Source organism: Osmerus eperlanus, chromosome 28, assembly GCF_963692335.1.
Source record: "Osmerus eperlanus chromosome 28, fOsmEpe2.1, whole genome shotgun sequence".
Classification (NCBI taxonomy): domain Eukaryota; kingdom Metazoa; phylum Chordata; class Actinopteri; order Osmeriformes; family Osmeridae; genus Osmerus; species Osmerus eperlanus.
Genome location: NC_085045.1, coordinates 2292619 through 2305377, shown reverse-complemented (window position 1 = coordinate 2305377; position 12759 = coordinate 2292619). Strand labels below are relative to the sequence as shown.

At 43.6% G+C, this 12759-nt stretch overlaps 2 protein-coding genes across 4 annotated transcripts in view; one reads left to right on the top strand and one right to left on the bottom strand.

Moving 5' to 3' along the window:
• Positions 1-4243: 4243 nt before the first annotated feature.
• Positions 4244-6774, bottom strand: ppic (peptidylprolyl isomerase C). Its single transcript, XM_062454795.1, has 5 exons — positions 6593-6774; positions 5831-5944; positions 5579-5672; positions 5219-5403; positions 4244-5004 (listed from the first exon to the last, which is right to left on the bottom strand). The coding sequence occupies exons 1-5, from the start codon at positions 6695-6697 to the stop codon at positions 4876-4878; spliced, it is 627 nt and encodes a 208-aa protein (XP_062310779.1). The 5' UTR covers positions 6698-6774; the 3' UTR covers positions 4244-4875.
• Positions 4871-12759, top strand: part of prdm6 (PR domain containing 6) — a 30389-nt gene continuing 22500 nt past the window's right edge. For 2 of the 3 annotated variants that reach the window (XM_062454773.1, XM_062454775.1), the window contains exons 1-3: positions 4871-5017; positions 5214-5414; positions 10508-11012. In XM_062454773.1, coding sequence (XP_062310757.1) covers positions 5394-5414; positions 10508-11012 — 526 coding nt within the window. In that variant the 5' untranslated portion in view covers positions 4871-5017; positions 5214-5393. Of the gene's footprint in view, positions 5018-5213; positions 5415-9043; positions 10115-10507; positions 11013-12759 lie in introns of those variants that run through there. The other variant, XM_062454774.1, reaches the window with a different exon arrangement.

Sequence of the window (12759 nt, the reverse complement as noted above, 5' to 3'; positions counted from 1 at the left end):
AGAGAGAGTTAGATGGTAGAAAGTAAGTGGGGGGGAGGGCAGGGCCGCACGGCGTGGGTTCGTCGGCTGAAATGTTCGTGAGACTCAGCCGCAGCACAGGTGTGGAGCTGGAAAAGAGGAGGAGAGCAGTCTAGTTTCCAAATGCAGTTCATGTTGGAAAAGCAGATTTACGCGACTTTTTTCTTCCTCTCGTCCGCTCTCCTCTTTTCCACTCCTCTTCTCTGCGACCCTGTCCTCTCCTCTCCTTGTCTTTCCTCCTCTCCTTTCCTCAGTCCTTCAGGCGGGAGGCCTTCTCAGCATGGTATCTTCTGATTTATTAAGCAGCTTTTCTTTTCTGCTTCTGAGTGTCCTATACCTGCCTTGTGATGAATGTGGCACAATGCATAAATTTTACACAATGACTGCAGCCCCAACCTTGCATCTAAATGATTAAACAGCTGTATCATCGCCCGCTAACCACTGTCATCCATCTCACACACTAAACTGTCATAAAGGTGTCCCACCTTTTTCACAGCCCTTTCCCAGTGTTTAGTCAACTGAAAGGATCACAATACATATTTTAGTTTGTTCACGTTTCGCTGTTCAGCACAGAGAAAGATAGACGGAGGTAAAACAACATGGGGGAGCAGTGTGTGTGTGTGTGTGTGTGTGTGTGTGTGTGTGTGTGTGTGTGTGTGTGGAAGGTGAGGTATTTGTTGAGGCTGTCAGCTGGGGTGAGGCAGCCCCCCTGTTGTAAGGCTGTGTGATCTAGCACTGCTGTGAAGAATCTTCCGTTGGTTTCTCCAGACCTCCTGCGGGCGCATGCCTGCCGGTGGCCCGACGCCTGTCTGGGCAGTTGGGAGCTGCTAGGAGGGGGAACGGCATCATAATCTCAGAAGGTTATTGTCTTTCTCCCTTTTTTTTTTTTCTTTCTTTCTTTCTTTCGCCCTCTCCAAAGATGTGAGTGCGCTCCACTGTTGCTGCGGTAATTGGCTGATGAGCAGTTGAAGAGGAGTGTCAGCGTTCGATTTCCAGGGGATCCTAAGTGAGGATGTGTCACCATTTATGCTGCTTTCTGTGACACCGCTCCTGGGCGGAGGCCCGGGGGAAATCATTAGGCTGTTTATACCTCTCCCCTGCCGCCGACGCCTCCCCGCTGGTATTTCCTCCGTGTTTTCCACCGAGTGATGGTCCCGCGCTGGGGTCAGGACAGAACAAGTCCCCTTTGTAAATTTGTGAGCGTTCTCTCTGGCTGTGGAAAGAGGAAAAATCCAGACAATTGGTGATGCATCGTGGGTAAGACGCTGAGAGGGCTTGAGAGGCCGATCAATGCTGAGTCCACCTGGTGGACTCCTCCCAATTTAGCCGGCTGGAGCTGTAATGATTTCTCTGTATGTTAAGGCCCCATTCTGAAGCAGACCTGGGAAACTAATAGATTCTGGGTTTTAAAAGTGGGGGAAAAATTGCTTTTAATCAGAAATGCATATAGTTAAACCCGTCTTAACTGCTCTGAAATTATGTGTTTCTAGATCAATATTTGTTTAAGGGAGAGTTCTACTGAATTACTCATTTGCATCAACTAAAGGCTGGTAGAAAATACTCTGTGACCTGCGCCCAGAGAAGCCAGAAAGGTCCTTGGTTTGTTTACCTATTTCTGCAATATCTACAACTTTGAACAAATAGAATGTGATTACATAGAAATTAAGTAGAGTTCAGTAATTCAACTTGTTTATTGACCAAGCTATGCTACACACAAGTACAAAGACTCTTCTATCCAAAGCGACATACAAATAGTGCGTTTCGAAAGTACTGCTGAAAATCAAGGATCAACAGCCACCAGGCATGGTGCAACAATATCAATATCTCAACTTCAGTTGTAGAATGAGTCCAGATAGAGCTGAGTAGGTGTGCCTTGAGATCTTGTCACAAGGCTGGTACTTTAAGAAGGATCAAAATACTATCAACTAGTTTTTACAGTGTTATTGCACAAACATAGCAGCAATCTTTTTGTATGTCTCTCAAGGGTCGCACCATTGTTAGAGAGCAAAAGTGAATTTATCAGAAAGTTCCCAGGGACTGTGTATTATCATGACAAACATTTTGCCAGGAGTCCCCTTCCCTTAAAGACCTGCGTCTGTGAGATAACAAGCAGCCATCTTGGCTCTGTTTCCAGCCTCCAATACTAATACTGCAGAGAGACAGAGCCACCTCCAGCTCTGGCAGACCCACTATTCATGCCATCTGATTGGCCTGTCTCCGGCCTGTCACAAGTGTCAATATGATAATTCCTGGGCCTAATTGTTGCCTGGCGGAGTGGCGGCAGAGGGTGATAATTGTCAGAGTATAACAGGGTGAAACACTGTCATTACCGGCCAGTCAATATGGCCGACACTGAGAGGAGGACCTGATCTGCAAATGATTTCACTGTCAAGGCTTCTGTTCAGGGACGTTTCTGCGTAGCGTACAGGGGCGTGCGAGCAGCGATGTCAGCAGGCTTCTTACTCTCTCTCTCTCTGAGGTTCTCTTCATCCTGATGCGCTGCAGTCACGGCCGGGGTTTACAAGCGGGGGTCGTCTCTTTCCCTGAGATTAAGTGTTTCTTAACGCTTAGGAAGGCTTGAAATACAGGTTCGGGCATAGGCAAAATGTTCCATAAGTCTGTACTCTGAAACCATTTCATCTAATTAACCTGTTAGTTAGTAGTTGGACTTGGCAATTTGTTGTAAAATTACTATTGGTTTAGAGACTCACAGGTGTGTGTGTGTGTGTGTTGTAGTTCCAGTGTAACTAAGTCTGAGGTGTTTTCTGCCATGTTAGTGAGCGTCGGCTCCTGACCTTTCCTCCACACTGTCCCAAGCTCTGTGAGGGTCCGTGGGGAAGCCCTCCTCCCCCAGCAGCCTGGAGCTGGTCCCTAATGACGCCTGTCATCCCAGCCCCAGCCTCTATCCTCTCCCAGCTCCAGCCTCTATCCTCTCCCAGCCCCAGCCTCTATCCTCTCCCAGTTCCAGCCTCCTTATCCACTCCCAGCCCCAGCCTCTATCCTCTCCCAGCTCCAGCCTCTATCCTCTCCCAGCTCCAGCCTCTATCCTCTCCCAGCTCCAGCCTCTATCTCTCCCAGCCCCAGCCTCCTTATCCACTCCCAGTTCCAGCCTCCTTATCCACTCCCAGCTCCAGCCTCTATCCTAATCCTGCCCCAGCCTCCTTATCCTCTCCCAACTCCAGCCTCTCTTTTCCCCCAGCCTCTCCTAGCCTCAGCCTCTTCCAGATAGCCGGCTCTGCCCTGGCCCGCTCAGAGTGGCGTGTGTTTCGTGTTGTCTGTGGTCCTCGTGAGAGTTCTCCCCCTGCTCTGACCTTTGTGTGAGAGAGAGAGAGAGAGAGAGAGAGAGAGAGAGAGAGAGAGAGAGAGAGAGAGAGAGAGAGAGAGAGAGAGAGAGAGAGAGAGAGAGAGAGAGAGAGAGAGAGAGAGAGAGAGAGAGAGAGAGAGAGAGAGAGAGAGAGAGAGAGAGAGAGAGAGAGAGAGAGAGAGAGAGAGAGAGAGAGAGAGAGAGAGAGAGAGAGAGACTGTCTGTGTGTGTGTGTGTGTGTGTGTGGAAAGAGAGAGTGTGAGAAACAGAGAGAGACAAATCACACATTTGTGATTGTTGTTCTCATTATCCCTACATCCTGTCCATGTACCTAAATCACCTGTCAACACACACACAAGCTTTGGTTTATCATTGCTTACACATGCCAGTTCTTTATGTTGCCAATAATATATATATAATTGTTTTAATGCAAAAATTAGAAGAAAAAAAAACTAAGTATTGCAATGTCTTTTTATTGTAGAAAATACACTTGATGACACTTTCATTGCTACTGCATTGCAAATAAGGAAGCTGATATAAATTATATGTAGGTTCAGTCTTTACAGTCAGTGTAACAGATAGTTAGGATATGGTGATTTTTAATATCATTGAATGATGTTAGGATGGGGCTAGGTTAGGGTTATAAGTTTGTGGGTTATGGTTAGGATGGGGCGAGGTTAGGGTTATGGTTAGGATGGGGCTAGGGTAGGATTATAGGAAGATGGTTTGGGGTTATGGATGGGGTTAGGTGAAGGTTGTGGGTTAGGTTTAGGGGTTAGGATGGGGCCAGGTTAGGGCTGTAGGATAACAGGTTGTAGTTAGACATGTTGTTAAATTAAGGACTCATTCACCAACAGTTTGCAACTGCTGGTATCACAAGTCCATTTTATCTCCAGTTACTGCTACTATATTTTCAACAAATTATAAGACATTTAATCAAAGAAATTAGCTAAATTACATTTTGCCATTTCAGAAACACTGGACAACCTATAAATTGGTCCTGGTCACAAACCATTCGGCTTGATATGTAAAACAGTATTGCATATGTGTTAACTCCCAGCAACAGTGTAAAATGAGTTTCAATTGGTAAATAAAAGTGCTGTCTGAACAGTAGTGCAAATGGCATAGTGATAGTTTGGCAAGCTGTAGTCCGATCATTTTGGCAATTCATGTAGGAAGTTAAAATGTCTCATGTCAGTCGTACCAAAAGTGCATGGTTGTAGATAGTTAGTATTCACCCGTTGGAGAGCAGTGAATATACTATGGTAATAAATTAACATAAACAAAATCTGCATAATAGTTTAGCTTTGTGACAAGTCTACAGCATGAGATTGTAAGTCCAGTCTACAGTCGAAATCCTCACAATGAAAGCCAACAAGCACAAACACACGTACACAAGCTACTTCAAATCAGAACCCTGTATACTTTGTGCTGAGTTGTAATTCTCTGGGGGATGGACCGTGTAGTTCCCCTACACATGGAAACAGGGTCCCCCCTCCTGTGTACGTGTGTCTGTATCGTGCTTGAGGCTTTAGGTGTGTGGGTTCCTGGTGTTACCACCCCTCCACCTCCACAATGAACGGCTCCTTCACCTCGATCCGCCCGCTGTTGACGATCACACATTCTGTGTAGGGCAGGTTCCTGTCATTGGTGTCCTGAAGCTCGATGGTGTGAACTACAGACTGGAAACACAAGGTGAAAGACTACCCTTACTGTGTGTAGTGTATAACTGTTTCTGTGTGTTTGTATATGCGGGTGTATTCTTGTGAGAGTTGATAGATAAGTTTGGTTGTTAGGGTATTGTGTGTGTGTGTGTGTGTGTTTGCAGGTGAATTCTTGTGAGCATGGATATTTGTAAATAAGTGAGATTGTGTGTGTCTACTGGGTTCAGCCTACCATGCCTTCCAGCACCTTGCCGAAGACCACATGCTTGCCGTCCAGCCACGGAGCCCTGGCAGCGGTGATGAAGAACTGGGATCCGTTTGAGTCCGGCCCCGCGTTGGCCATGGACACCCAGCCCGCACCCAGGTGCTTCAGACGGAAGTTCTCGTCTGCAAACGTGTTCCCATAGATGCTACGGCCTGGAGGAGAGGTGAGGAGGGGTGAGGTTGGGAGAGAAGAGAGGAGAGGTGAGGAGGGGTGAGGTTGGGAGAGAAGAGAGGAGAGGTGAGGAGGGGTGAGGTGATGGAGAGAGGAGAGGTGAGGGAAAGGAGAGGTGAGAGGAGGGGAGAGTGTGTGAGGCCGGCGAAGTCCTACCTCCGGTCCCGTCCCCTGCTGTGAAGTCTCCTCCCTGGATCATGAAGTCTTTAATCACCCGGTGGAACTTGCTGCCTTTGTACCCATAGCCTTTCTGTAAAAAAAAAAAAGCAACAATAGGTGAGGTTGAATCCTAACAATAGAGACTGCTGCTGAAAGAGACCACAAGTGTAAAACCTGGGCCAGTGTGTGTGTTAATGATATTGCTCGCCTTACAGAAACCCAGTTTAATAAGGTTCTGGGCGGGACTACCTGTCCTGTTGCCAGGGCCACAATGTTCTTCACGGTCAGAGGAACCACCTCACCAAACAGACCAATCACAATCCTGCCCACTTCGTGGCCTGCAACCGTGATATCGAAGAACACCTGGGAAAGGAACACACACAAACACACACACACACACACATAAGCATAGATGAAATCAGCCTTAACTCCACAATCTGTATGGGTCACTGTGAACTGTACAGTAAGGCCTTGTTTCATATTGTGCTTGAGGGCCCTAATCTGGCCTGAGTCAGTGTGTTATGCCTTATGTAAGTGCATTAGCCGATTGGCAGGCTGGTCACTATCATGACATTCCAGAGGTTGGAAGTGACAAGAAAGAAATCAAGTGTGTATTTATCCATTTTATCCTGGATAGATTGCATTATTTCATTACGCCTTATTACAGGATTTTACAACATTATTACAAGACGAATAAAAAAAATATCTGACATCCATAAATGTGACAATTATGTAGCCAAATTCAATGCCATCAACAGATGAGATCACATGGTTTAGTTCAATATTTGATGATGCTATTTGTGTGTGAGATTACTCGGTCTTTTTTATACAGCAGAACATTACGGCGCAATGCGGTTTTCTATGCAGTTTGACCACGTAGCATTGTTATTATGTATCCTGCACACAGATGTTTTTGAAGGAACGCTCTCGGTGGGTTCGCGTGTGCATGCATAAGCGTCCGAGTGCCGGGTTATCTCGGATAGTGATGACTGGATGTTATAAGCTACCGACCTTCTCTGTCACTTTCGGTCCGACCCGTCCTTTCGAACAAGCGACGTTCTCGGGAAACGTTAGCGCCACGAAAACGATGGCAGACATAAACGTCTTTAGCTCCATCTTGCAGCTGCCGAGGCGCCGTCGAAAAATCTCGGTGTGTCAAATCGGTGTGAATAGCGGAGAGCGTCTGCACTGAATTTCCTGCAGTAACCCCTCCTCCCATTGGGCAGTGCTTCGGTATGCCCAGCCTCCGTAGCATGGCGCTGGGATGCGCAGTCAGGACAGGGTAGTGTCTACACTACAGAATGACTGTCTTAAGACAGGCAAGAGGCAAGCGGTGAGAGACAGGTGTTCGCACGGTCCCAAAGTGGACCACAGTTCTACACTTTTAAGACGCTCCGCTACAAGAATTAAAGACGTGTCCTTTTTCATTCGCAAGGAAGTTAAGGTCTGTGGAGCTGCAGTAGCCCAACCGAAACACTTAGAATAGGCCTATTGTCAGTCATATGGAAAGAGATTGAAAATGGGAGAAGATCGCATCAACAAGCATTACAAACTTTTTGTTCAGTTAAATCAATTGTGGCCTCTGTTAGTCAAAGATTGTATTATTGTGTATTGTGTCTAACAAAGAAACAATAATTGCCTCAAGATTTGGGAACGTTCATGATGTACAGCTCTTGTTTGCCTCATCGTTGTTGACAAAGGATGATCTCGACTGCCCAAATAGTTTGATTACTAATACATTGTCAAAGGGAATATTTGCTTGAACTAGAGAGCTTTTTAGGAAGGCGTGCTGCTGTAGCCTATACACACCAAACCTCTTCCTCACTCCCCCTCACAACTTTAGGCCGCAGTAAGACTATTCAAGGGTCTATGACAAAAAGGGAAGATATAGATTACATTTCGAGTTCCGCTGTCTTTTTTAGTTATTTGTAAACTTGTTGGGTCATACAATCCTAACAATCCACGCGATCATTAACAGAAGGTGAACTACTAGACACAAGCATATCCAAGTGTCTGGTCTCTTCCTCCCTGGCTCGTGAGGGACTACGGCGCCCTCTGGCAGCCCCGGTTGTCACACACTGCCCGAGCGAGGTAAGCGGAGGCCGCTGTCTTCACTAGAAATACAACCTTACATATCGGAAGGGGTTCAGGAGACCTACGTGGTTTCTGTTTAAGATGCCTACTTCGACTTCCTATTGCATGTAAATCACTTTTATCTGAATTTTTCCCCGGTTGGATTGCATATGCAATTCCGCGTTGAAGAACACGGTCCTACTAAGGCCTACTTATAGGAAACACATTAATTAATGTGAGTAACATTTTGTGAGCAGAGGAACTGTTACAGCCCACAAATACCATTGGCCTATATCAAATGACATGGATTAGTTCATGTAGTCTATTGTTTTGGATTATTTTAGGTTCTATTAATCTTGATCATTTCGTAATTAATATGGTCACATTAGGCTATACATGCAAAAGTGCAAAAATCCCAAACTCTTGACGTTTGTCGTTTTCAGTGGTTAGATAACAATTGCCTTTTGTCGATTGAATCAATATAGGATAAACACAAGATAATTAAACTGTCCTAAATATGAATAAGGTGTTTATTTCTCAAATTTAGCATTTAGTGTAAGCAATAGACGAGTTGGAAGAAGAAAGGAGAGTTTAAATCTCTGTAATTCCCACGTGAATTACCGTCTATATTAATGAATTATATAGTCAGCAACCCGTGACCTCAAAGCCATAATCAGGACACACTAGGGGCACGAGGAGAGGTTGTTGAATTCTTTATCGGACTCCTGTCAAAGACGGCCGTCCATTTGTCTTGCAACCATCAAGCGAATTAATTAACAAGAAATGTAAACGTTTTAATTGAATGTCAAACAGAATACACTATGTAAATGAAGCAACACCAAGAGGTCTATAAGAACAAACAAATCAAGGTTACATGAACGTGCATGTATACATTAAGTTGTGTTGATATATATTTTAAATCCACCCTAAATAATGAGCTTTTGTAGCAGAAAATGATGAATTTCGGTAGTTAATTTATTGATCTGAGCTGCTACTTCAATGTCCTTTAGTTAAGCAGTCATTAATCAATGGACGTAAACTGCATTGCTCTCCTTGTGCTGTGTTGTGTTTTACGCCCTCTCAGAGAAACGGAGTTGTGGATTAATTATAAATCCAAACGACAGCAAGGTTGATAGAAATAGAATATTGCCCTTTTTACTGAAATAAACCAAGTATAATGACACAAGAACAGTGGCCTAGTCAATATTGATGTTTAGAATAATTGTTATGACAATAACCATCTCCAATGTTTTGTTAATAAGTAAAATAAAATAATTTACAATGGAGTCTTGGGGAATCATCCCTGGCATATAATTTGATGGGCTATTCCCTATACTCTAAAACCATCGCCTAATTTCAGGGTCATTAGAATACTTAATTCCCACGAGTTAACAGAGTTTGAAATCCCGTAATAAAGCGTGAGTTGGAAGTCTTCGATGTGCAAAAATAATGTACGAGCTTCGAAACAAGTTTTTAATGTTTATTTTGTGGACACGGGCTGCAATTCCCTCAAGAAACTTCAGTTTAACATATCAGCACACTCGCGGGGCAGTATTATTGTTCACATTCTTTTACAGTGAAATTGCGCTTTTGTAGACAAGGGTTCATTTTCAGACGATTATGTTTGTGTTTTTGTTCGTTATCAATCTGCAGAGGTCTCGAGATGACAAATGGCCTTGTCAAAATGACGCCAGTCAAAACATTTTACCACCCCTCTAGAAGAACGCGTGTAAAATGCCCCGCACAGACACTGTACAAACACTCATAACTTTCTCAAGCGCAAAGGAGACGGTGGGAAACACTATTGCTGGATAACAAGTTTAAGTAACAATACCATGAGGCAATCTGCATTATCTAGAGAGTTTTGAATTAAACTAGAAATGTCTTGAGACACGAGAGTCCGGTGGTCTAGAAGTGGCCACCTTGAAACAATTGAAAAACCCACCCAATGGCATGCGGAACTGTTACGTATTGATCCTTTTATTTTGAGAAGTGAACTAGAAATGTAATTAAATAACATAGGTATTCATTCATGACACTTGTGTGGGAAATAAACGTTTTTTTCCACTAGAACAACAAATTACCAGAAGTTACGATGCAAATGGAAGCTGGCATTGCTATTTGGCTTAAGAGACTGGCCCACTTTCAATTCTTTCAAGCCTAAAAATCCAAGAATAGTTTTGGCAAAGACAGATGCGGTGCTACAGTTTTGGGCCAGTGTGAACTTCTTCGTCCCCTGTGTGTTTTATGCTGTCGTAAAACCCACGTGCCCTTTCTCTGATCCTGCGAGTGCTCAGAGGAGAGGGGGGCACGAGAGGGAGGAGATGATATTGTACTTCAGACGTGAACCCAGAAACGAACAGCGCGACGTATCTGAAGTCAATACTATGGTGTAAGAGTCCGGGAAATACGCATTGGAATCACCGTCAAGGACCTAATACACCTTTACGCGTGAACATAGTAAGTGTTGTTTTTTCTGTATCGCTGTGTTTGCTGTGTGGTTGGTAAGGACATCGTTGGTGAACTCTGGAAAGTAGCGGTCTGCCGTACTGGGGTAGGCTATAGTATGTGATGAAAGGTTTACACACGTGAAACGCAGAGATTGTCTCGTTTCCTTTTTAACGTATATTATTTTAGTATCTCCTTTTGCGTTAGTTTGCATTTGTAACATAACAATGTCTCTTACCATTATCAGCGTAATGGCTGACTAGAATCGTAAGAATTGAACAGCTAAAGCTTATTTTCTTTACGTTTTTGTCATATGATCAATTATGAACTTATTTAATCTAATTTAATTGAAAGTAAACTATCTACTCAGCCAGTGATAAGCTGTCAATGTTTTCTTCTGCGCAGCTCCGGTTTGCGATGCTAAAGCCCAGTGACCCCAGCGGCTCTGCGTTCCTCAAGGTGGACCCAACGTACATCCAGCACTGGCAGCAGCTTTTCCCACAAACACATCTAAAGAATGCCGCGCTCACGCAGTTGCAGCCGCCTGACCGTATCGCCATCCCGGTGGAGAGCTTTCGCCAAAGGCAGAACCTCATCTCCTCAACCACCTCTTCCTCGGCTCTGACCCCGTCCTCCACCTCTTCCTCCACCTCCTCAGTTTCTTCGCTGGCAGGGTTAACGCAACTGCCCGTGCCACCAATTGCACTTTTTGGACAAACTCTTTGCAGCGACATTATCTCGTCAGACAGCACCAGCCTCCAAGCTAAAGAAGTCTGTGTGTCCTCGAGTTTTAAGAGCGACAAGGGGTCTCGGTTTAAACTGACCTCTGAAGAGCTGGACTACTACCTTTACGGACAACAACGAATGGAAATAATACCGTTAAACAATCACACCGGCGACCAGAACAATCGTATGTATGACCCAGTTGTCCCCTCCACAATATTCATTAAAGGGGGATTTACGTTTTATTGTATCGTCATTAGGCAAATAATACTTATTTAAAAAAAGGGAATAGTATTTTTCTTGTTGTCACAGATGGCAAAGAAAATGTTTCAGCTGCTCAGACAATATTGACATTGGTTATGGAAGTGCGTTTCTATTGTTTTTCTCCGTCCCGTCACTTTAAATAGGCTACTTTATAGAATCAAGACACTGATTGTTATTAATGGACCCCTCTTGTTCACCAACATCTGGAAAGTTTGATTGAAGTCTCAAAAGCAGAACTCTGACCGTTAGCAGGTGCGCGCGTTCAAATGACTAAAAATCTACTATGATCTAGGCCTATCAGTAATTCAGTGCTCACTAATTTACATTTAATCTGCTAACTAATATACAATTTCAATTAATTAAGATAATTGGGCCTTTATTTTCTTCCACAATTATACCTTATTATGTTTTCTATCCGCTTCCAGATGCATGTGCTGTGTGGCTATCTCCTATCTATAGGCCAACGTTCACTCATTAAAATCTGCAATTATTGACAATTTAGTGCAAAGTACCTCAACCGTTGTGCAGGCTAAATTATAATTATAGTTTTCACTTATTTGAACAATATCATCCAAAACACGTTTGTATTGTTCCATTCCATCAACAGGTCTGTGCATTTGTAATATATGTATAACCTTATAAAACTATTTCACTAATCACATAGCACGTTCCTCAAATAGGCCTATAACATTTGGACACAGTCTATAATGACCAAAGGTCATTATTATAGGCCTAATTATACACTACGATTATCTTAATTCTGAAGCTAATTCTGGATGCCTCTTTTCTCTTTAAATCGTTTTTCTTTTACAGCAATTCATTTAATCCAGTCGTCATCTCACGTTCAAACGAGAGAAGGCTCTATATATTAAAGCGAAGTTTGAGGAGGTGGTGACTGTTTATTTGAGGTGATAAAACGGCCCATCAGCAGTAATCTCCATCGATATGTGGCACCACCAGATGAGGGATGGGAGGACAAGCCACAATTAATTGCTGTATAGTTTTGTGGAAGAGAGAGCAGAGAGTGTGGATCAGAGATCGATCTCGTGCATCGGCCGCTATTCATCATCCCTACATGCAATATAGAACTCTCCCGGGGACAGCGCGAGACTGCTTTATCTACATTCGGTGCTCTCTCCCCCATATTTCAAACCTATGTCGGTCATTTATAAAATAGCCGAAGTGTGTATTACGTTCCGTGAAACATACAATTCCGTACGCTTCAATTTCTGTAATTACACCAAGCGTTTAATCCCGAGAATCAAGAGAGAAAAGTTGTGAAAAACCGAGCTGTAGCAAAAAGGTGTTTCACTATTTTACTGTTATGGCTTTTCAAAGATGATCTTATTTTGGTATAAACTCGATCATCAATATTATGATTTTTTTAATTCCATCAAAAGTTTAGAATTGTGTTTATATTATGCAGCCTAAAGAGTGTGCGCACGGCCATGGCGTTGAAATTGGACTGTAAAATAAAACATTGACTAAAGAGGGGCATTGCGCTCGCACACGGTAGTATAAGCGTGCAGTGTGTCACCTATAAAACAGAAATATCAAATTATGATCTAGAACGCGGTCATACACAAAATTGTAGACCTTTGCTAATCAGACAAACACAACTGTTCCCAGTTTTCTACTTTGTATTTGTTAGACTACTGTTTCGATGAATA

Coding starts and splice junctions, on each gene's coding strand:
- ppic (XM_062454795.1), bottom strand. CDS start 6,697: ATGGAGCTAAAGACGTTTATGTCTGCCATCGTTTTCGTGGCGCTAACG. Junction 5,945..6,592: donor GACCGAAAGTGACAGAGAAG/GTCGGTAGCTTA, acceptor TTCCTTTCCCAG/GTGTTCTTCGATATCACGGT. Junction 5,673..5,830: donor TGGCCCTGGCAACAGGACAG/GTAGTCCCGCCC, acceptor TTTTTTTTACAG/AAAGGCTATGGGTACAAAGG.